The sequence below is a fragment of the Corvus moneduloides genome, chromosome 2, assembly GCF_009650955.1.
Source record: "Corvus moneduloides isolate bCorMon1 chromosome 2, bCorMon1.pri, whole genome shotgun sequence".
NCBI lineage: Eukaryota > Metazoa > Chordata > Aves > Passeriformes > Corvidae > Corvus > Corvus moneduloides.
In genome coordinates, this window is record NC_045477.1 from 68,698,932 (window position 1) to 68,724,264 (window position 25,333).

Consider the following 25,333-nt stretch of genomic DNA (forward strand, 5'->3'; position numbering starts at 1 on the left):
AATTAAAATGGTTTATAATGTTCTTGCTATTACTTAACCTATTCAGAACATTCAGACAACCTGCAAATGTGGAATATGATGCTGGAAAAGTTTTTTGGTTTTGTTTGTCACTGACAATACAAAGAGCCTGAGGGAAATTTCTCAGGAGTTTGCAGGAAGAGTTCCTTGATAATATTCTGCATTCATACTTCACTTTCATCATACTTATATAAAAAGTGCATGTACTTCAGGTTTTTTTTTGGTCTGCAAAAATACCTAGTAAAAGAGGCAAAGGAGGAAGCATTTGTGGATTTATTTCTTTCTTTTTCTGTTTGAAATGAAAATTTTAAGAAAGAAAACAAACAAAAACCCCTAATAAATCCAGTCAAAAAAACCACAACAACAATCCCCTCCCGAAGAAAACCAACAAACCACAGCCAACAACAACTAAAAAAGCACAAAACTAACACACTTTTGCACAGTATAAAAGATTTTAGTCAAATATGATATATGTAAAACAAGTACTTTAGATTGTTCAATCGAACCAAATTCTCTTTTTGCTACAGAAAATGAATGTTTACTTTATGAATATGGCTTTTGAAGGACCTGTTTTGGGGCCATGGGTGTTACACAAATCTTATTTTGTACTCCTGGGGAAAATGAAATGTAACAATGGAATGTGTAAAGAATGCTTCATGATGATTAATCACCTGAAGTATTACAGTTTTCTTGATAGCACTTTGATGCCTCTGTCCTTAAAAAGCCTTTAGTTGGATTGAAGAGAGATGGTGACATGAGCTCAATATTTCAGATCAAGGAAATATTTTGAAAATTTTTGAAGATGTTAGATAACACATATTCAAAAAGATGTTTCAAGTGTGAAAGCATTGGCTTAAGAAACAATATAGAGGTGTTCAGGTAAGTTTACTTGTTGGACCCTATGTGTTAAACATTTCACATGGCAGTATTAATTAGCTGTTGTGTTTTATAAATTATTTTTACTTTACTAATATAGCTATTTTTACTATTTGTGAAATGTCTTTACTTCTAGTATGAAACCTTCAGAACAGAAGAAGAAGAGAGGATAAAAGCTAAGGGACAAGATGTCAAATCATCAGTGTATTTCATGAAGCAGACCATTAACAATGCTTGTGGAACAATTGGGTTAATTCATGCTATTGCAAACAACAGAGATAAAATGAACTTTGGTAAGTTTTTTCGGTTTGGTTTTTGTTGGCTTTTCCCTTTTTTCCTTAACTGTGGGAAGCCATGGAGGGGAGGATATGTTTTGTACTATTTTCTCTGAATATAACCATTCATAAAGGCTAAAGGAGTGTGTTTTTACCTATAGTTACGAAACTAATATTTTATCCTAATTTATGAACTAAAGCATTTGAAACATTGCAAACTGCAGCAGGCAGCAGTTCGCCTTGCTGTCATCCTTCTGTGTTTTAAAAATACACTGCTGCAATTCTATCTTCAGATCTTCTGTTGGATTCTGTAAGATGTGAATGAAGTTGCAATTACAACATGACACTAATTATGTCTTTTTAAAATTTTTTTAAGAAACTAATTCTTCACTGAAAAAGTTCCTTGAAGATTCATTATCTATGACTCCTGAAGAGAGGGCCAAATACCTAGAAACTTATGAAGTTAGTATCATGTGTTTTACTTTTGTTTAAAATGGTATAAGAATTACTTGCATGAGTAGGTACTACCCTCAGAGGTTGACTCAGTGAAGTACCTTAACAAATTTGATTTTACAGTTAGCTTATGATCAGACAGTTGCTACAAAGGAAACTCTGCTTTGGTATTTTAGAGTACTCCTGCCTGCCCATAGCTCAGTCAGCAGAACGGATTTTGTCAATGTTCTCATCCATATTAATTCACTGGCTTAGTTTAAAATTACTTTGAAATGCCTGAGAAATGTGTGCATAATCTTTTTTTTTTTTTTTTTTGTGGGTTCAGGATGTAGTTTAATGGTTAATTTAAGCTGATCTGGGGCTATTGCTGAAAGGATGGTCCTTTTGCTGCCTCTTTTAATTTGTACCTTCTAGTCATATCTCCATGCCTTTAGCAGTTGAGACACACAAAGAGCTGATTTGGCTGAAACATGATCTCCTTCTCCTACCATCCTAAACCATGAGATGAGTTAGCTGATAATGTGGTTAGCCACATCATTAGTGCTGTTTGAAAGTATGTGGCAGAAACATCTGGCCAGTGGTGGATGGAGAACAGTGCTGTTGCTCCTGATGGTAATGATGGTGAAAAAAAAGGTGCCATTACAAACTCTCAGATATTTGATCTTAATTGACTGTAATGAAACTGAAATATTGGTCTTCTGAGATCCTTGGAGGTGGAGATTATCTGTTTATTATCTTTATTATTTATTATAAGCACTGAACAAGAATAGTTACACCTATGGCATTTGATAAAATGAGGTGCAAAAATGGTTCTTATAACACTGAAAGTCTCTCATTTAAAGTCTGATTTAAATATATTTTAATTTTAGGCTATTCGTGTCACTCATGAATCCAGTGCCCATGAAGGTCAGACTGAGGTATTAATTTTTTTAAAAAGTCTTTGTTTAAATCTACTTTGAGTTGGATATAATTGACATGAAAGCAATCATATATTAAAGGTGTACAGTGAAATTGAGATTGTTGCTTGGTTTTCAGTATTGTGTCATTAGTCCAAAATCAAGTGGGGGAAACCAAACTTGAAGCTTGGGGGCTTTTTGTTTGTTTGTTTGTTTTGAGGGTTTTGGTTGTGGTGGTCATTTGCATTGAGTTTTTTAGCCCTTATATAACATGAAAGATCTTTCTAAGCTTCATTTCAGAGTAAAACAGACAGTAACAGCAACTTGAGGTTTTGATGTTGCACATTTGTAGGTAAGATGTTAGATTCATACAAGTGTAATGAACATTTTATGAGAGTTCAAAAAGTTTTAATTCAGGAAAAGAAATAGTCCAACAGTTGGTTTGCAACTGTGTATGTGCTGTTTGTATACAATTTAAATTCAGATAAATTCTCACTAATATATACATTTATAAGCATTTATGCCCCAACAGGTTGTCTGATATGGAAAAAACAACCTGAAAGCTGACAAGAGGACCCTGAAATAATCATAAACTTGTACATTCAACATTTTTCTGCTTCAGTCATACTAAGTCCATTTCCCATCTTTCCAGTTCAGATTTCAGTATCTGTTCCACAAAAAAAAAATTGATTGTATTATTGCTAGTACTGCTTTGTTTGACAAAAAGAGAAACACTTCTGTGTTTGGCTGTGGCGCCAGTGATTCATTCATTCTCTCTTTTTTAAGTACAGTAGATGACTTTTTTTTCTGCAGTGTCTTCTATACAATGTAGGAGAAAGCAAAGCAGTCCTTTCTGCTCCCCCTTGCCCTGTCTGGAAATGAAAATGATGAGAATTGGTTTAACTATTTCTGTTACAGATACTCAACTTCCTTTGTGGTATTTTCTTTAGAAAAACACACTACTCTCTCTTCTTGTTCTCTAAATTAGTCAGGGTTCTATATTTCAAGAAGAAGCATCAGAACAAATTTCTGTTCTTTCCTTTTTTAAGTAAGAGACTCAAAAAAATCTGGTCTGGTGTTTTTTTTTTTTTTTTTCAAATGAGTCCATTTCTAGGTATTCTTGGCCAGCTCAGAAAGAGCAATTATTCCAACAAGTTGCTGAAGAGTGAATTTTTTCCTAAGATCCTTGTGAAATAGAAACTTCTTTAGTTATTTTGATGTACTGTGATGTTCATCTAGAGAATGTTCTGTCTCTGCATTCTTCTGGCAGATACTATGGAAAGATTGGGAAGGAAAATGTAAGGGCTGTCTGTTCTGAGAGTCTTCATAAAGATTCAGGAAGCACCTAAGTGGTGATGGAATCTCCTAATAATGGACAGTTAACTTCTTGAACTTCCACTAATTAATTTGTTTCCTGATCAAGATAACCACAATACAAAAGATTACCAATTGCATGGAAAGATGAAGACTTTTTTTCATAATAAAAAATGACAAGATTGTCTTAGCAACCATGCTTAAACACAGATACTGAATAGCTAGTTTCCTTGCCAATTATTTATTATTCCATTTTGTATAACTCTATCTGTAAGTAATTTAATATGGATATTCCTTAGACTGGCGAAATAACTTTTTCCTGTCTTTTTGTTTCCGAAGTTGAAATAGTACAAAGGCTGAATACATTTCCTAGGACCATTTTTTCAGAATAGTTCTCCTCCATCAACCAAGGAGGGAAGAAATAAACAAGTTTTGTTACTGGAACATCAAATTGTCTGGAAATACTGTCCTACCAGATGGTAGTTAAACAGGCAGCAGGGCTTCCCCATTCATTGGTACCTGAGGAATTGCTTTACTTTAAAGAAAAACTCTTTTTAAGCAAAAAAAATATAAAACATGAATATACTGTGAAGTAGTGAAGTAACTGAGAGTTGAAGTGAGTTAATCTCTTTTTCCTTCCACTGGTACATTTTAAATGTCACTGTGTACTCTCCACGTAGTGGTTGAAGGGACTGATAAACAGGATCTTGCAGGTGCTGAAGTTACCATATGCAGGTCATAGGAGGTTGTTGACTTGTCCTGTGGGGTAAGTTGAGAATTTCCAGCACCTTTTGGGAAAGAAAGAGGAGAATCCCATTCCTCCTGCATATCCATTACTTGTTACAATTACTTTCCTGAGAATTTAAAGTTCCTTTAAGAGCCCTGGAAAGGAACATGGTTGCCTTCCTATGACTGGGATTTTTGACCATGTGCTCCCTCAACTGTCCAAGTAGCCAAGGCATGTTGCATAGAAATCTTTCCTTTGAGTTAAGTGGCTTATTTAGTTGCTTAATGATAGTGAGTGCTGTATAGTTGGTGCTTTGTGAACAAATCTGTCTCTTACAGATTTAAAGATTAAGAAAACATGCAGGCCTACTTTTTCTTAGGATGATTAACTTGGCTTGTGTGCTTCACAAGAAAAGCCTGCTCTGTGGGTAGTTCTGTCCCTTAGATAGGTATTGCATACTACTGTCCACTCACATTTTTAGAAAGTCTTGCGTAAGATTTACTGTGTTAGACAGAATAACTTCCAAAAGTGGGATGTATAGCAGTGAATGCCACTGATTTGTTTAGGAAGCTTTATAACTGCATTCAAGATTCGGATGTTTCCTTCCACTGTGCAAAACACACCATCACACGATTGAGATAAAGTTAAATTTTCTGGAATCATGAGCTGCAGAAGGTTTAAAAATAGCACAGAGTACAGACAAGTTCACTTCTGATAATACTGTTTGGTGGGTTTGGGGGTATTTTTTCTGGGTTCTGATATTTCAGATATTTGAGGATTCGGCCTTTAATACTTCTAAGTCAAGCCTTTATTTGTTGATTGCCCTTGACAGTCTTGCTATGTCTTCACAGACTTTTTCATCATCTCAGCGACTACTTAGTTTTTACAGTATGCTAATGGATTTTCTGCTTTTTTTCCTGTTTCATGTATGTGAGTACTTCAAACCTCAAAGCAAGTCTAACTAGAAGGAAAAATGAGAATAGCATAAAGCAGTGCTATCTTTCTAGTATCTGTATATTCTGTCATCTTGTCTGGTGGGTAGGCTTTGTTTCTGTTTTAGTATAATCTGTAATCAAAATTTTTTCCTCCTAAATTTTGTATGTTTTGAGGAGTTCTTCTTGGGGGGGAAAAACCCCCCCACATTTGGCAAGATATTACTTGTAGTGGGCTTCTAGATTCCAGATTGTGACTGCTGGAAGTTACAGTGATCAGTTTGCTTCTGGGATGTATCGTTGCTGTGGAATCTATTTGGATGAACATGAGGATGAATTGCTAAGCAGATGGATTGAAGCTGAAAGCTATCGAATGTTCTCCCTTGATGGGTGCTTTAAAAGGTTTCCCAAGTTTGATAGCTGTGATTAATTTGCTTAGTTAAAAAATACAAAAACAACGAATTTTCTAAAAAATAAGAGATTTATTTTTCTTTTCAAGGAGATTAAACTTTTAAGAACTGTTAAGCAGTTTTCATTTTGATAGTTCATTTCAAGTTTGCTAATTAAAAGGGTTGTAAATTTGCACTTAATCCTTCAGGCCAGGTTTTGGACCAGGTTCTGTTAATACTTCTGGGTTGTGTGGCTCCATGTCTCACTTTATTGCTACAGTAGAGCAAGTAAATAGCTAAAGCAGTCTTATGGGTACTTTTTATGGATACTTATGTGTAAAAAATGTAAGTCTGTTTAAAATTACTTCAGTAGCAAGCAGTAAGATCTGGGAATGGTTCCACAGAAGTGTCTTCTTGGCTTCAAGGGTGGTTTGATTCTGGCCGTGTGTTCAAGTACCATAATGAGGGCAATTAATGTAAGATTCCTGTAACACTATTTCTGTTAAAGTTTATGATGAAGCTTACACTTCATCAAATGACAGGTATTTCATATCCAAAACTGCAAAAAAAAAAGAGATCTAGGTCTTTACCTTAAAGCTTCATAGATCCAGTGTACTCTTTTCTGTGTGACAGCTCGTGAACTGCAGATATTGTTGAGAGTACAATAGGTGCCAGATACTCAAGATCCTCTTTATTCTTCCATGAGTCTTCTGCTGAGCATACATTCCTATTTATAATATCTAGGGTGTCTTAGGATTTGGAATATAGAAACTGGTTTTTTTGTAGAACTATACACACTTTTAAGGTGATCTTTATTTTATTGCTTTGTGCTGAGCCATGTTTGAGTTTTCCGTTTTGTTTCGCTTTTGGGGTTTTTTTTCCTTCTTGTTCTTCTGATGCCTCTTTGAGCAGTTCGTAAGCTTTGAAACACTATACTGCCACACATCTTAACATTTCTGATACCCTCTTATGGAAAAAGAAAAACCACCCTCTCCCCTTGAAAAGCCATAACCCTTCAAAAATATTAAAATGACAGTTTGTGGATTTGCATTAGCTGTCTAATCAACAGTGATCAATAATGACTAAGTTATGGCAATATCTGAGGGAGGAAAAGTACCAATTTATAACAGTGATCAGGGTTAGGTTCATATCTAACTTTTTTTTGCCTTGCTATCTTGCATTCCTTTCTTTCAAAATGTAGTAACTCTTTACAAGTAACAGATCAGAAAATCTGAGGGGAATATTTTTTGAAAACAGGAAAATAGGAATGAGAGAGACTTCCAGGTCTAGGGCTTTTTGCAGAGAAAATAAAACTTGAAATCAGAGTTGGGGAAGAAACTTACTTTGTATCCTACCTACTCATTTGTATTGATAATATAAAGTTACTATATAGTTGCCTGGGAGAGTAGGAAAGCAGAAAAATGCAAAGGCACTCTTTGTATAGAAATAAGCCAGGAGAAATTGTTTAGCTCAATTAAACTATTACATGCTTGACTGAAGTTATTCTGGGTATAAAATACTATCTGTACTGATTCTTGAAATAAATGACCTTTTTAATATGGAATATAATAATGGGAGTAGAAGATACTGTAGAATTGAGCTGCAATGAAGCACAGTTGCAAAAGTAGTGGATATAGATGCTAGTAATATGAGAGCAGAACGAAAGTAAGGGAAATGACAAGCTATACCACAGAAATATTTTAAAAAGATTAATTGGCCTTTAGTCAAGGAATTCGATCCGGAGAATAATTCATATTCAATTTCTGCATTTCTCAAGGCTTTGACATGCTTAACTCGTGTTCAGGTGCTATTTTGGTAATAGTGTCTGAAGTTTTAGCCAGCTATGTGTATCTGTGGCTGTTAAAATCGTTCTGGATTGGCAGGACTCCTACAGTATCTTTCATGGCCTTCCCAAAGAGCTTCCTGAAACAGCTGATCCTGTAGCCTTATAGAAGCTAGTGCTAGCACAGAGGGATTACAGGCACACTCATGGGAAGAGAGGAAAAAACCAGAGTAGACTTAGATCTGCTTTTGTGGACGGGAAATACTCAAATAATTGTGCTGTTAAGTAATTGGCAGGCTGTTTGTGCAACATCAAGGTATCACTAACTGCTTCCAATGGCTTTCCATATCACTTTTTGATGTAAAGTACAAATGATAGAGTGAACTTTTTATTATGTTTTGTGGTACTTGTGGCATATGGAACCATTTTTGTGATGGAGGTAAAAATTATTTTGGACAGGGGAGTTTTAGCAAGGTTTATACACTACTGCTTAGCAGAATGTGATTTGTGGTCTTTGGGAAGTTTACTTTTTTAAGTGTTACTACAGTGTGGCTCAAAATGATGTTTCAATCAAGCAAATAAACACAAGTGTTATGGCCACTTGAAATACCTATGCTGGATATTGGTTAGAGAGTAGTAAGACCTGTGTTGGATATTGGCTAGAGAGTAATAAGAGCTTTTGATTTTCTTCATTACCTAAATTCTTAGGAGAAAATTACGAGCTCTCACATTAATGTATTTTCTTTCCTCTTCCTTAGAGGCTGATGAGAATGTCCATCTAAACAAATTTTAATCTACAGTGTTTAAGATTAGTTGTTAAGAAGAGGAAGATAGAAGCAAACAGAGCTTCAATATAAAATGTATCAACTATTAAGAGAGGGCACAGAAAACACTGCCTTTGTTCTGTAACTCCTCCTGTTTGGGTTATTTTAGTACACTTTGTACATCTATGTACCAACTGACAGCTTTGGCTACTAGAACTGTATGTTGAGCAAAATGAGGCTCAGAACTGAATGGACTGAGATGCAGCATCTCAGCTGCTACTTTAGATGGAAGCAACATTCTTGCACCTCATTAGACCTTTATCAAAAATATTGATAAAAAAATCAGCCTTTGAAAATCAGAACTGGTGTTTATACTGAGAGAGTCAAAAAACACAAATAAGAAAACATCTCAGATGTTCACAAAAAGCCGAAATTCTGGCGCACATCGGTGTGTTTACTTAGATACACTTTTTGTTCACGAGTATGATCAGGAGTATTTTTAACATGGATTGAAGTTGGTAGCCACTAAAAACACTACCACAGCTTGATTTCTTCCATAACTCAAAACATAGCTGCAAACTGTAGTCTGTAAACTTGTTTTGTGTGCCTGGAGAACTGTAATCTTGCTTGGAATGCATGAAGTTAGACTTTGATCACAGTAACAGTCGTTAACATTGGCAAGAACTAAGTAGAATCAATGCACTCTCTTCCCAACTGCTATAAAACGTGAACTTTCAAAGATCTCTGGTTCCCTGGGGCATTACAATTTATTGTTAGAGAAGAAACATTAAGGGCTTCCCTTTTGCTCCTGCCAAGAGCATATGGTGGGATTTTTTTCTTAAATCACCCATATTCCTTGATGTTTCTTCTGAACAATCCATAGTCTTCTAAAGAAACATTTGCATCCTGAGAGAATATGAAATCAATTATGTAACTGTTTCGTACATGATTTTTAACTTAGCATTACAGAACAAGCATATAATCTCTCCTGTAAAAGTGGTGAAGTTGCCTAAAAGTCTTAGCTATGGCTTTTTCTCTTTTACAGTCTACACAGTGAAAGTGTAAAAGTGAGCTTACTAGAATCATGTGAAATGTTTTGGAAATTGTGCTTGGTTAGTCTGTGACTCATTGCATTGCCATGTTATCTAACGTGTCAGTGTTTGAGACTGCATTAATCTGATTCCTACACTGAGAAAATTGCTAATAAGATATTAATACAGTAGAATTGTTATTCTGAATCTTATGCTTAACCATAAAATCTGCATGAAGGAATTCTGATTCCTAGGATGAAACATAACTATAGAGGATATTCGCACCCATAAAACCACCCACGGATTTAAATAACAAGTTTATAAGAAATAAATAACACAAGTGAAAAAAATGTTTCTACAGTTTTGCATCCAACATCTCTACCAATCAACTGCCATTAGTTTGTTTGGTTTTCTTTTTGTTTGCTTGTTTTTTGCATCTCTCCAATCCATAATGCTTCCTTTGCTGTTCTTGCACTATCTGAGTAAGAGACAGCAAGCAGCAGGGTATAGCCATGTGTTACAGGTGATGGTTGAGTTCACAGTCAGCCTCTTGCCCTTAGGCAGAAGAGAAGATCAGTTGGGTCTCTCTCTTTTTTTTTTTTCTTTATCAAACCACAAGTTTGGAAGGAGAAAATTAAAAGACTTTACAATTCTTAAGACTTGCAACATTTTACCAATATGGCTTAAGCTAGACAGTGGGATAAAACTACTCAGAGAGCTGATGTTGTATTGACTGACTTTGCTCAAGGAAGCACTCCATAAATACAGTATTTGGTGTGCAACAATGCTCTTCAATTTATTTAAAAAAAAAAATGTTGCAAAGGAAAAACTATTTGAAAAAAACCAAAATCTAGTTAATTTAGCTTTTGCAGAGCTCCCTAATCTTTGAAATTTTCTTTTTTTATTTTTTGTGATTCCACTTATTTTTGATCACAGAAGTCACCATTGTGATAATCTAGCTTGACTTTTGCCTAACATAGACCATAGAACTTAAAATTAAGTCTTCAGGGAGAGATAAATTACCACTAATTTTGAAAATATTTTTTTGGGGTGCTCTGATCTCACCATTTTTCTTGTCTTTACCCGTATGTCTAGCAAAGTAATATTATTGGGATATTGTCCATTCTTAACCATGGGTTAAACGTACATGGAGAATACCGTAAATATTTTCTTTTTAGCAGCTGCAGAAGGACTAACTAAACTTACTGGTGTAGGTGTTAATCAGCTAGCAGAGGTAGCCCTATTTGGTCTGTAATCTCAGTCTCAATACATATTGTTGTTGGTAATTGTAATGGTGACATAACAAGTAGGTCTGTGAGGACTGGAGTTTATGAATCTTAACTTCCTAAGAATTTGAATGTTGGTCAGGCTTTTGTTGCATGTAAGGAATATCTAGTTAGGAACAAGCTTTTCTTGCAGTCGAAATACGCACAATGCCTCTAGTTCATGTGAATTCTGTGGTGTATTGTTGGAGACGAGCTCACAAAGCATCTTCTGCCTCTGTGGAATTCTTCCTTTGTCAGACTCCTCTTCTCTGTCTGGCTGCTTATCTTTTTATAAAAACTTGAAGGAACTTAATGTCTCTCAAGATTTCACCACCACCACCAGCATAGGCTTGAAATGCTGTTGAGAGATTTAAAACCCTTGTGAAGGAAAGAGGAGGAATAGGATTTTTTCAGACAGTGTGATACATAGATTAAATTTGCATGTAAAAAACCCGCTAATGATAATGACTAAGGAAGAAGAACAGTTTTAACTGTAATACAGACCCTTTAAAATACTGTGTTTAATTCAATAATGAGAAATCATTTAAGAAAAATGAAGCTTCAAAAGGTGGTGGGGAAAAATGATTGATACATACTTAAGTACACCCTCTCTGAGAATAATCTTAAAGCTGTAATAACCCTTATATTGCCCACTTGGCTGGAAAAGTTGTACATTTTATTGTCGCTTCAGCCCTCTCCCATCTCTGCTCCAGGGATTACTGTATGGGAACTATATAATGAACAGCATGTTGGGAGGAGTCCCTGCATGCTTATGGAGCAATGCAACCAAGCAGATGCAGAACATGTGCCAGGGCCTCTGATCCCAGGCTTGTGCCTATGGAACAATGACCAGGACTGAACGTATGCTATCTCCTTCTGTTTCCCAAGTTTGCAGACATGTTGTTATGCAGTTAAAGCTCATTTTATCTCTGTCCCAATGCAGCTGGCATTCCTTTCTACACAGTGACACTACCTCAAAACGGAGGAAAGAAGAAAAGCCCCTGTCCCAGCACAGGTTGTGAGCTGTTAGGCAGGGAAGCTTCCGACGAGGAAGGTATCATGGGCTTGAACTTTCCACTGTGAGGATGCCCTGAACCTTAGCTTCCAGATAGATGAATTGTTATAGCCACCAGCAAGTTAATCAATAATATTTATTTCTTTTTAGAAATAGTCATTCAGTACCAGATGCTGCTTTGTCCTGTCAGGTCTTCAGTGTATTACACGTGGACTGAAATAATTTGCTGGATTGGGTTCCCCAAACAAGATGAGCAAAGAGATCCCTGTTTCTAGAACCTGACAGGTTTGGGTGAGCCAAGCCATGAGCTCCTTGGCACTATCGAATTTAGGTACTTTTAGGTATATGCAGAAGTGGTGCCTGACTGAAGTGTGCTCTTGGTGCCTGACAAACACTTTATGTGATTCCTTTTAGATCTTAGATTTTAGTAACAGCTATATATATATAGGACTGAGTTTTGGATTGGGGCAGATGGTAATTGCCTGAACATTTTCCAGACCTACTCCACAAAGCTTTTAGCTTCTTTATAATATATTTTTTTTGCATTTCAGACTATAAACTTGATGTGCTTACTGGTTCATGTGACAATAACGTTCAATTCTATTTCAGGGCTTTTGTTTTACCTCTTCAGATATTTGACTTGTTATAATTTTCAGCACAAGAATATGCTCATGTGCTCTTTTCTTCTTGTAAAGTTAGACTCATTCTCTCTTTTCTGCAGTTTCTAGCTGTTAATACCTTTTGTTTGAGTACAGTGTCTCAAGTTAGGATTTGTCTCCCATATTTTAAATTAAATGTGAAATGTATGACTGTATGCTTTATCTGGAGATGTGTATTTAACATTAATTTCATAGTAATATTGATGTGTAGTTCTAATTTAATGTTTTTAATACTCATTTGAAAACAACTTCTGTTCACATAGCTTAATTTGTGCTTATTAAAACAATGCATAGAATTTTATGGCTATTACAGCCTTGTTAATTAGCCATAATCCAGTATTAAGTTTGCTTTTCCAGAATTCCTATATACTGTTTGCTGAAATTCCACTCTTACAGATACAAAAGTATATTTTCAATGGAGAGGAAAGGAAGTTTCTCATTCTTTTAGTTGGTCTCACTAGGAGACCCACTTGTACAGGAAATAAAGGCTATAAAGATTCAATGAATGGAATTTAAAATCAGGACAAATACTGACCAGAAATATTAAAATGCTAGTTGCTCTAAATGGCATTCTATGGTATAAATTCAGTTTGGAAAAGCTAAAGTATTTTTTGGTCTTGTTACATTCAGGCAAGGGGTATTTTAATATATTCTCATTATTTTAGCAGTAATTGCCAGAAAACAAATAATGCAATAAAGAAGAATGGTAAAAGTATAGAGTTGTGGTAAAAAAGGTAACAAAACTAAAAAATGCTCTCTAAAAAAAATCTCTCAATATTGTGCTCGCGCCTCTACTGTTAAACAATTCTTAAATTTGGTATTGTTCAAAATCTTACAAATGGTTTCATAGTAATTACACAGGAGTCCTAAAAAATAGGATTTTTTTCAGAGCAAAAGTAAAGTTTAACAGCTTCCAGTCAATGGAATGCATCAGAGTAAATTCATACTCTCAGCAAGGTTTTTGGTTTCATTTTTTTCAACTGTTTCTCAGTAAACAGGTACTGTAATGCAGATTCTTGGAAGACTTATCAATCCTGTCTGTTACGACGGCAGCAGCTTACAAAATTGTAGAACATACTGTAGTGTCTCTTGCCTTTTGTCATGAACTGTCTAGTCAGCAAAGTTCTTGAATTTCTGCCTGACAGCAGGTTCTAATCTTATAGGTTCCTACCTCCATAGGGAGGTCTGTGGACTATGAGGAATTCTAGAAGCAGTCTTTTATCAGTCATCTTTTGAAATTTTCTTAAGCAAGCTGAGAACATACAGTTTTTCAAGCCATCTGATATGTAATCTAAATGTAAAACGTCTCATTTTAGATCAGTTCTTCAAGTGAAGAATATGAAAAAACCCCAGTCAGTAGTACAGATAAACTGTAATAGCCATTAAGCTCCTGTAAGCCTTTCTGTCCTGTAGAAGTATTGTCATTGCTTAATTCCTTTTTATTCATGTAGTTCCATTTTTGGATTGGAGGTTTTCTAGTTTTGTCCTCTTTTATGAGGAGCTGCTGCGATGTAGGGTGGATCAGAATGCTTGAAATTAAAGAAAAAATCAAACTGTAACAAAGCTGTGGAAAACTGTTCTCTGGACAGGTTATGAGACTTGGTAACATTCCATGATTGTCTTTGAGTTCTACAGTTTCTACTGTACTTGATGCTTGCTCTTGATGAAGAATTCCTAACCCTATCTTCCTTCTTTAAGGTCAGCAATATGGGAGCAGAAAGAACCAATTCATTGTCCCTTTCTTGATAGGAAAAAGAAAAAAAAGAGAACTAAGATTAGTTGCTTCAAAAATAATAAATAATACAAAGAAAATAAATAGTTTTGGCTGGCACTACAGTGACTTATTTTGACTAATAAGAGTGAAAACAATTTTTTTTCAGAGAAACTATCTAATGCTTGGTTTTCACAGCCCCTGCTGGAGTCATTCCACTGAATGCATAATTTGGGACATACCTTAAGGAGCTGCAGTTTCTATTCTGCCTGCCCTAACCTGGCAGGTCTCAGTGCAGATAAGTGGGGTGTTAGTGATGAGTTACTAGGTTTGCTTGTGGGTCTCTGCTGGGATTGGTTCTAAGACCTGTACTATTAAACAGTCTGTCAGTGACGTGGAAGACAATAGCGGGGTGACCAGATTGCAGCCTTCCAGGTACCTGAAGGGAGCCTGCTAGAGAGCTGGAGAGAGACTGTATGCAAGGGCATGTAGTGACAGGACAAAGGGGAATGGCTTCAAACTGAAAGACAGTGGGCTTAGATTAGACATTAGGAAGAAATTCCTTACTGTGAGGGTGGTGAGGCAATGGAAAAGGTTGCCCAGAGAAGTTGTGGATGACTCATCTCTGGAAGTAAGGGCAATTTGGATGGGGCTCTGAGCAACCTGGTATAATGGAAGGTGTCCCTGCCCATGGTGGGAGTTGTAACTAGATGGTCTTTAAGGTGGGCCTTTCCAACCCAAACCATTCTGTGATTAAAATATCCCAAAACCTACAGGCAGTGGAAAAAGATCAAGAGATAATAAAGCACAAGACATCAACACAGGACAATCTGGATCGCCCTTTAGATTAGCTTCAAACAAAGGAGTGTTTTTCTGAGGCCAAATAAAAGCTGTGTAATTAGCACAAAAGATTAACTTTATGCGAGGGGTTCTCTGAAAGGCTGAAGATAACACTGGGAATTTTTATATGTTCTAAAAGGGGAAAATAATAGTGGATGAAATGCTGAAGATGAGCTCCTGGTTTGGCATCGTGGCCAGATGAATAATGTAATCCATTGTTCATGTTATGTCATCATTGAACAGGACTAAAAAAGTTGCATTTTCATTTATTATGAATTTTAGTAAACTGTATGAACATGCTACTTATTGTCTCTGTAGCTATAGACAGGATTGATTGAATTTTTTATTTGTTCTGATCTTTTTCAGTAGTAAAAAATTGTTAAGCTTGAATGTTTGTTTTTGTTTAATGAATATGCTCTGATCCAAGCAAAACTTGAACTTGTTTGGTCCTGTGGCCCGTGTGGGACAGAAGATCAAAACTAAATCATCACAATGGTCCTTTCTGGTCATAATATATTTACTATAACTTTGTCAGTTGGAGCTGAGAGTCATTTTTAATACTTCTATGGTCTTTCTTCTAATAGTAACAATTTGAATGGTTTAACATAGTCCTACTGCTTCCACGGATACTAAAGGGATCCTGAGTGTTAATGGCAGTACTGCCACTGGCCTGCTATTTTAGAAGAATAGGTGAAAAACTTAGGAAGTTGCATACCTCACCACGGTAAGCTTCCCCTTTCCTTCGCTTTCCTTTTATGTTAGACATGGAACAGTAAAGAAACTCTGGGTTCTGTTACCATAGTTACTTGATTCATTTTAAATCCCAGAGTAGCACAATCTAGCTTTCCCAAATTGCCAAAGAACTGTTGCTCTCAGCTTCTGTAGCTGTAGACAAAACTGATTCATTCTCTGTTCTTAATTATTCCTTCCATTAAATGATGCTTAAATCCCCTCCGTCCTCACTTTCCAACACTCTGTCTCTTGAATGAGTCAGTTTATTTGTGTTCATATTGTGAAGTTCCCTGGGTGTGAATAACCTCTAGCTTGTCTGACTATAAACTTCAGATTTGAACAATGTCTTTGCTTATTCGCAGTGTTCTTTTATCTTCTCCTTCAAATTCAACACATTCTTGATTATTGTCTGTATGATTTGAGCAGTTAAGGTATACTCAATAGTGGACACTTTTGCAGTTGCTATTTGCTGCAGTTGCAGGGATGCTATTTCAAGTTTAAGTGGGCTAAGTATGTTCTTTTTTAATGTTTATGTAGTCGTCATCGTCCTCGCTGTCTTCACCACCATGCTCATCGCAGCCCCAGGTTAGCCACAGCAGAACGAAGGCCTCACCATTGTGTCACTCTGCATCCCTCTCCTGGGCCAAACGTAATCATGTAGGTCCTGCAAAGGCTCCCAGTCCGTCAATCCGTCTGCGTCGGTGGCGGCCCTTGATACGCCTTCCATCTGTCGGGCTTCATTCTGTTGTAAGTGTAGTCCATCTTCAGTCTTTTCTTACTCTGACACCACTGGCCTTCTGCCATGTAACTTCAGTCTTTGAGGCATCATGTTTTGTTGGGGTCTTTTCTCAACCATTCTTAGGATTTCTTTCTTCCTGGTTTATTTTTTTCCCTTTCCACCATGTCAGACAGCAAAAGTACATCATTCCATGCTTTGCTGTCCAGGTATTTTTGATTCCATACATAAGCCAAATCATTTTCAAAGCGTAGAAGAAGTTGGCCTTTCATGAAGTGGCACTTTTTTTTGCCATAGGGTCTACATCCAGCCTCTTCTTTTCACCTCATCTTCATGATCTTTCATTTGGATCTACTAAACCAAGGGGCTTCTTAATGTTTGCCACGTGGTATTATTTCTTCTGTGTTTGAGACTGGGTTTAAGTTTTCATATCCTAAACCTGGTCTCCTTTTCTTTCATCAACTCTTGGCTAATGGTCCCTGGGTATTTCAGTAAAGATAAAATGTTTCCTATAATCCCAAGGGGCTGGTTACTTTCTTACTTGACATCTTGTTTCTTTATCTAGTTTGTAGGCAAACATTCCAGTTGAAAGGGAAGATGTTCCAATAACAAAAGCTTGTCATCAAATGCTTAAAATTTTTTCCTTCTTCACTCACAGACCACAGATGTATCTTGAAAATCTGTAAAAAAAATTATATGTATAGAATAGCCAATATTTCTAAACGGTCTGATGGCCACCAGCAGAAATACTGAACTGAAAGAGTCTTTTAGTGGCATTTCATCCTGCTTTTAAGGAGTGATCACACTTTTAGTGCATACATGAGTAAAAAAATAAATCTTGATATGTAGAACTGAATGGTCTTAAATGCAAAATTGGGACATTGATTTTGTTTTTATCATTCTTTGATACTGATCACATTTCACCTGTTCCTGGCAATTCTTCTTTGAGATATGTGGATTTTTTACAGAGATGAAATGACTACTCTGACTGTGGTCCAAGTAATTTTCTTTTCCATTCAGATGTGTCTTTGCACATGTGGAAATCCTTAATGTTTTACTGCTATTAAAATATTAGTGTGAAATGCTTCCACTTCTTTATAGCTTTTGTATATTTATCCTGATAAATATCTCAAGATGAGGCCTTTTCCCAGACTTCTTTCTGTTTATGTGAATAGTAAGTGCTTTTATTAAGTATCTAGCTCTCGTGTAATATTCAGAGCTATGGAACATTCTTGATGTAATCATTTGGAGCTAGTTAAATATTTTGGGATTTGAGGAGGCGTGGAGTTAAGCACAGACTTAAATTCTTCCCAGCTCATGCTTCTTACCCCCCCCATTTGTTTCGCTGACATTAACAAACATCTGACATTTTACCTGGGGATTTTGTTTAGCAAACCTTGGAAAATTCTATGTCATATTTCTGTAATTTGAAACTGGGATCTTACTTGAGTTTGACTTATCTATGCTTGTTGTTAAGAAAAGACTTATTGAAGGAGATTTGAGCTTGAATGTGCCTGCCTAGAACAAAAGCATTAATTGAACATGAGTTTACTTCAACGGTAATAAATGATGACTTATCCAAGGATGGATGTTACAACATAACCTGTTGTCATTATGGCAGAAAATCAAGTTGAGAGTTTTATTAACTTCAGAAAATGTCTAAAAACAAGTCATCATCCACTAGTAGTGAGCATTTGCTTTAAAAATGTTCAGAAAATTAGTTTAGCTTTCAATACAACTGTATTTGGCAAAGCAGAAGCTTGCCACTAAAAAGTTTTAAAATATTAAACCTTAACTCACCTGATGTCCTGTCTTCATCTGACAGATTAAGATTGCAAGGCCTATACACAAGAATTTATCTGTGAATAGTAGGTAGTCTCATACATTTTGGTAACTAGATGTTGTTCTCATCTTTACACTTTTGTATAACATGCCTTTCAAGAAAATTAAGAACACACGACCTGTTTGTAAATTAGTTTAATATGCAAGAAATCGGACAGCATTTTTTGCATTAAAGCTCTCTTAGTTGGCTTGGTAAAATTTGAATGACAAGGTAATATTTAGTGTCCTGTCAACAAGTAGTATTAGTACAGCTTTGGTCATTCTGCTAGGTGTACAAAGAGGCTGAACTGCTCAGCGTTGCATGAGGGCAGTGTATGAGAAATGCATGAGCATTTTAGTATTGCTTTTATTAAGAAATCTGTGCCCTTGAATTTAAGGGAGGGGAACACCCTGTATGTGTTTACAATGGAGTTGAACTTCTTTGTAGTTGTAAGTACATTTCTACTATTAAAACATTGACAGACAAAAGAAAGATTCTTTCAAAATTCAGAGCAAAGTTTTGATACTGGGAGACTTTATCTAGGCTCCTTAAATAAAAGTACTTTTCCTAGTTAAAAACTTTCCTTGATTTCAGTGGTGGTTGACCTTGGCTGGACATCAGATGCCCACCAGGCTGCTCTGTCACTCTACTTCTTTGCAGGCCAGGGCTGGGAGAAAATAAGAGAAAAAAAATAATGTGTCAAGATAAAGGCAGTTCAGTAAAGCAAAAGCTTCAAATGAAAGCAGGAAAAAACAAAAGATTTATTCTCTAGTTTCCATCAGCAGGGGATGTCCAGACACTTCTTGGGAAGCAAGTCTTCAGTATGTGTAGTGGTTGGCCCGGAAGACAAATGTCACAATAATTAATGCCTGCCCCCTTTTCCTCCTCCTTTCTCTTAGCTTTTATTGCTGAGCAGACCTCATATGGTACAGAATACCTCTTTGGTCAGTTTGGGCCGCCTGTCCTGGCTGTGTTCCCTCTCAAGATCTTGCCCACCCCCATCCTGCTGCTGAGGGGGTTGAGAGAGAGCACTGATGCTGTGCCAGCGCTGCTCAGCAGCAGCCAAAGCACTGGGGTGTTATCAGCACCGTTCCAGCTACCAATGCAAAGCTCAGCACTGTGAGGGGCTGCTGTGGGGAAATGAGCTCCATCTCAGCCAGACCTAATACACCTTTTCAGAGCAGGTCTCTAGAAAAGTTAAGAACATATAATAGGAGGGGAAAAAAATTGAAAATACTGTCCTGAAATGTTCTGTACAAATCTGATAAATTACAGTTGATGTGGCAAATTTTTAAGACAAGCTAGAAGCATGCTTCTGTTTAGTAATGTTGACTTTTCCTCAATCCTTGTCATTTTCTCTTCCACCTCATCTATTCTTTTAGTATCTCTGCTTGCCTTAGGTTTTGCTGCCTTTTATATGTCAAACTAATCTCCTGATTCTATGAATCTTTCCTACAAATTTCTCAAATTTGAAAACATGCACTTTGCTTTCTCCCATTTACTTTCTAGATCAGACTAAAGTTCCTGTTCTTTAAAGAAAAGACCAGGAAATACCTCTTTAGAGCAGCATACTGCTGAATAATCCCTCTTACTTATGGATTTAAAAGGAGATTTGTATAAACACTCTGTATCCAGATACTCTGATCCTTGATAGAGCCTATCTCTGAATTCCACCTTCTTGCTTGACATTCTCCCGTGCAAAATCAGATGCTATTGTGCTGCAGCTTGGAATTGTACCTCACCTGACCCTTAAGTATTCCAGTTATGGTTGCAGATACAGAGGTAATAAGTTCAAGACAGCTTGTCTACCATGGCAGCAGAGTAGAAAAATACATAATGCAATGCTCGGCAAAGCAACTTCTTGTCCATTTTTGTACCAGCATTTAAGACAGTCCCTCAGCACCTTTCTCATGGAAATTGTTTTTCATTGTTCTGGGCAAGGAATGCCTTGAGCTAAATTAGCTGTGTGTGTTCAGCTGTGAAATTCCAGAGCATTTCAAGTACTGTAAACTTGCTGCAGTATATTGGGTATGAATAGAGATGTCACTGTTTTGTGAGAAAGAGCCAGAAATAATCTTGATAAAAACTTGTGATCATTATTCCTATGGTCTTTGTTTTAGTTGCAGTACTTCAACCGAGACCCAAATGCCTTTCACAGTCCTACAGGGTATATTTGCCCAAGCACATCCCATGCTTCAAAACGGAAGTTACAGACATCTGATCTACTCAACAGCAATTGCATCACTTTTTTCCTTTTACTTCAGAATTTATTGCATCTAAACCATACTAATATTCTGTTGTGTAATCTTCTTTTTTGGATATGTTTTTCTTTGGCTTCTTGTAATTCCTTGTAAGTAAATTTGTATAGTTAAACCTCTAAGGCTTTTTCTTCTCTTAACACTGCAGCTGCTTTTGTCATGATCTTTCAATTGGATGTATCTGAAATTTTTTATTCCTGAAGGTTCTGCAAAATTGTCTTTTCCCTATCAGTCTTCAGTACTCTTCTTCCATAACCTGAGAGACTCCTGATGCCAGTTTCTTGACTTAACACCAAGTGTGGTTTTTTTCCCCTTTCCCAGTCACTACCTGTATTGCAAAGCATTCTAGTAAACTGGTTTGTGAGGCTTCTTGCTTTCCTTCTTGCTTTCAAAAGCAAGTGTAAGGGAATAATAAAAATACAAGATACTGTTGGAAGAAATTTCCTGAAAATTGTCATGTAACATTGAATCTGCTTTTATAATGTGGTCTTTCATAAATAAATTTTAAGTGGGGTGTGGTGAGGCTTGTTCGGTGGATCCATGAGAGTAAAACCATTTTTTTTTTCCCAGTTGTAAGTTTGTCCCAGAAATGAAGCTTTGGGGAGAAGAAACTAGTTGCACATCGAATTTGATGAGCAGTCTTGTTTTGACTTAGGACCGTTTCAAGATCAAAGGATTTCAAATGCATGAAAACTGAATACCAAGTTTCAGATTGGGATAATGTTCTAAGTGCATTGCAAGATAAACTGTGCAGGTGATGAAATATACTTTATTAGACAGGCTGATATGATTGGGCAAACAGTGATACGGGGTGTACCATTGAGCTTCTGAAGGTTAGTACAACTACTAGAAAGGCTGGTTTAGTTCATGAGGAGAGGGCAGCATGCAGTGGTGAAAGGTAAAACTAAGGGAATTTCTTAGTACAAGGAGTAGGAAGGGTTATCATTTATATTGTAAAAACTTTGGGAAGTGCCATTTTAATTAGTGATTTGAAATCTGCTAGTGAAGAGAAGAGAGGAAGAAATGTAGAGGTTCTGTTTCAATAGCGTGAACTAATGGGTATTGACCTGAGACAGTCAATTAAAATTGATTTCTCACAAAGGTCAACTTGTTTATTATTCAATTTGAATGTCCGGGTTAGGAGAGAAGGCAGTCAAATCCTCTGAAAAATTGGGACTCTGATATTTAAGTGCTTTTAATGTGGTATCCAAAATTAGAGGGCAGACAACCTTGGCTGTCTCTTTTGTGTGTGAGACTGGGTATTCATGAAGATATTCTGTATTAATATCACTGAGTGTTACCTTAGTTCCTTGGGAAAAAGTTACATTTTAGCTGATGTTCTCAGAACCATCACTTTGAGCACTGAACTTCTTGTATTTTTCTTCTTTAAATCCATTTCAAGACTTCTGGTTTTTATCTTTCAGCATGTTTTTAGGCTGGAGAGATAAATTGGAAAAATTATATCTACTGACCCATACTACCAAAACTTACTTCTTACTTCTTATACTATGATTGCAACCATAACATAAGCTTCTGTAAGCTACTCAAGGTGCTGGTATTTGTCCTCTTTCTGTCTTTGCTGGATAGTAGAGAAGTATAAATTTTATGCACTCAGCATGACGGCTCTTCAGAAGACTTGAAAAATGAGTCTTGAATCCCATGGGTTAGTTCCAAGTCCAGATTAGACAATCCCCTTATTTAGACTCCTGTGTCTTTCTCTTTCCTTGTGGTTCATACATATATGTGGTCCTTCAAATGTGCTTTCTCCTTTTGCACACTGACTGGGCTTTTAAGTGAAAAGTCTAGAGGAACCGTTCGTCTCAACACTTGATTGATGTCTGTGTTACTGTGGTCTTTGACATGACGAGTAATCAAGAGAAAATCCTCTGTAACTGTTCTAAGCAATACTACATAGTGGTGAACAGGCAGGCAGACTTTTTAAAGTTATGCTCCTTATTCTTTTAAACATTGACATAGACACTTTGTTAGAAACTTGAAAACACGGCCAAAGGTGTAGCTTTCCAAGGAGGCCACAAAAGACATGTCTCTGGAGCTGACATTCCCTCTTTTTTCCATTCCTTTGAAATTTAAAATCTTCTGGTTCAAGTGTTAGAATTTCTAGAGCTTCCCAGTGAAATGGAAATTGGCCTGACTTTTCATGTGGCATCTGTGTGTGAGTGTGTTTGCACACATATGGATGTGTTGGGAGTTTTTTCCCTAAGGATGGGAGGGGTGGAGGGATTTTGAATCAGATTCATCACACTGGGAAAGTTTAATCCAGTTACTTGTTTGCCTAAGTTATAAGCAACAGATTTTATAATACAAAGTTTTAGGTCATCGTGACTATTCAGACCCTATTGTTTCTCAGTGCTTATGATTATGCAAATATTTTTCTGTCAAAAATTACTGAAATCCTAATTTTTCAAGAAATGTAACAAATCAACTTTACTGCTATCTAGATTAGATTAAAAGAAATATCAATGGAAGGAAACAGCCTACGTTAGAACATATCGCAGAAAACTTAATAATGGCTTTCGTTCTCTCTGAGGTTGGGGAATTAAAAACACAACATTTCTCACGGTCTATGGCAATAGCACAATGAAAGCATGTTATTTAGATTAGTCATGTACAAAAACTCAGCAGGATTCTATAGGAGTCTGCCTCTAAGTAAACTTTATGAAAAGTCAATCATGCTTTTTTGGATGAGTTCCTTATCCATCTTCTTTCTATATATAGACTCAGCATTCCAGGCATGCCAGTTGTGTCTCTCTAGAGAAAGGGTGTTTATTAGAATCAGACAAAGAACATAACCCCCAAAATGGTCAAAAGGGCAACTATATCTTGTTCTAAATGTGGTCAAAATCAAATCCTGAACATCTCAAAGTCCTCTGAAGTAGTGATGTACTCTTCTACTTCATGTCACTTTGAGCCCAGGTAGAGTATGTTCTTTAAACTGTAAAGCCACTTCTTTCCTAAAGTGCGACTAACTGGCAGTGGTCTTTCGCCTAACCCTGAAATTTCTTAAACCCTGATTTGTTAGTTGGTATGTTTAGTGGATTAGTGAACAGCGGTGAAGTCGTATGTCTATGAAGGGAATTAGGTGACAATGTGGGATTTGACAAGGATGCTCAGCCTTGCCTGCCTACACACTTTTGTAGCACTACAGTTTAGATGTCTGTAAAAAGTTGGGTGATCAATAGCAATAACAACAAGGTGTCATTGGATGTTACCTACTGTCTTGTGTGATTTTATGGAAACCTGTGGTCCTTTGAAGTTTGCAGCTGGGGTAGTCAAGTTCTTGAGGCTGCTTGGCTTTGCTAAATCCTGGCTCTGTTTGGCCTTCTGTGAAACAAAGTTATCAAAGGCTATTTCACTTAGACTGCTTGAATTTCTGGTGGAAAGATCCTCTTGCCCCTTTGATAGATGCCTCATCTTCAGTGACCAGAATGCCTTTTCTCCATTCTAGGCTCTCTGAAACAGTGATGAAACAGGGTATTTGGGCCTTTCACACTTTTAACTGGTCATGGAGATAAATCTCAAATGAAAGCGAGGGGAAGTTGTGTGGTTTTTTGTTTTATTTTTCTTTTTTTCTCATTCTTGAGCTTGCTACGTAGAATTTCTGTAAGCTGTTAGCAGTTCTTCCACAGTGCTGTGTTCTTTTGCCTTCTTGATATATTGAAGGACTTGTGGTGACTTCTTGTCCTTCACTCTGTTCTTCTGGTTATTTGCCAAATTTCTTCAATTTATATCATCTTTTAAAGTCTCTTCTCATGGCCATCATCAAAAAGGAAATTTTGAACCCAGTCTTGAAAAGATGATACGACTTTGAGGTCCTAAAACTTATTTTACACTCTAACCTGTTTCTAGCAAGTTTTTACATTTTTAGAATCTTTTAGGAAATTCATGTAAGCCTAGCAGTAATTAAAAGATGAAAGAAAATGGTATGAAATAGATTTTCAGGCAAGTCAGATTCTTAATAATGAAGAAAAACTGAAGTCTTTTTCCCATTTGCTCAGAATGGTATCATCTTAAATTGTGGATCAAAGTTCAGATGCAGACTGGACAGACTGATAAGGAATTAACACCATCCATTGCTATTGAACACAATAGTGGTGATAGAGCTTTTGGCTCAAAAGTGATGACAGAACTTTTGGCTCACAAGTTCAAACACCACTGCTCAGTGGGTGCTGGGAAGGTGTGTTGGTGGAGCACCATGCTGTGCATGCCCAGCAATCTTCTGCAAAAGCTTTTGCTTGCTGTAGTTTCCAGCACAGCAAAAAAACCCTACTGGCCTAGGCAGATCTTTACTAACAGTAACTATTTTTTATGTCATGTCCCTTGGTGCTTTCGCTGTACTTCAGTCCTTAGAGGATATGATGAGTATGATACCACTTTGAAAATTCAGTCTGGGCACCTCTGGTTATTTTCTTTCGTCCCCATCTAAGATGTGTTTGCTTTGACTGCCTCTGAAAGAGGAACTGGTTAACTGGGGTTGGTTTATGCGGGAAAAATTATTTTGACCAAGTGAATATTTTCAGTTTTAAAATGTTACAGGTTTAGAGTTGAGCCCTGCATCATTGTGTTATGGGAGATAGGTTAGTGAAGGATGTTGTTTATATGAAAGTCTATTTTTGATGTTTATGTATTTGAGCTGATTTTACTTTTAATTCAGTAATGAAAAATAAAGCTTTTATGTAGAGCTATAATCAGAAATACTTCCAGATACTCCACTGCATGGATTCTTACTGATACATGCAGTTTCGTTATATGCCAAAATGTTCCTCACTTGACTTCTGCCATTCTGTATAGATCCAGAATGTGCTTCCCAATTGTGATT

General features: G+C 36.6%; 1 protein-coding gene across 1 annotated transcript in view; it reads left to right on the plus strand.

The window, feature by feature from the left end:
• The window catches only part of UCHL3 (ubiquitin C-terminal hydrolase L3), a 44,387-nt gene that overhangs the window by 13,322 nt on the left and 5,732 nt on the right, over positions 1-25,333 (plus strand). Inside the window, exons 4-6 of the mRNA XM_032099968.1 lie at positions 1,031-1,187; positions 1,546-1,631; positions 2,492-2,539. Of these exons, the coding sequence (XP_031955859.1) occupies positions 1,031-1,187; positions 1,546-1,631; positions 2,492-2,539 (291 nt within the window). The remainder of the gene's footprint in view (positions 1-1,030; positions 1,188-1,545; positions 1,632-2,491; positions 2,540-25,333) is intronic.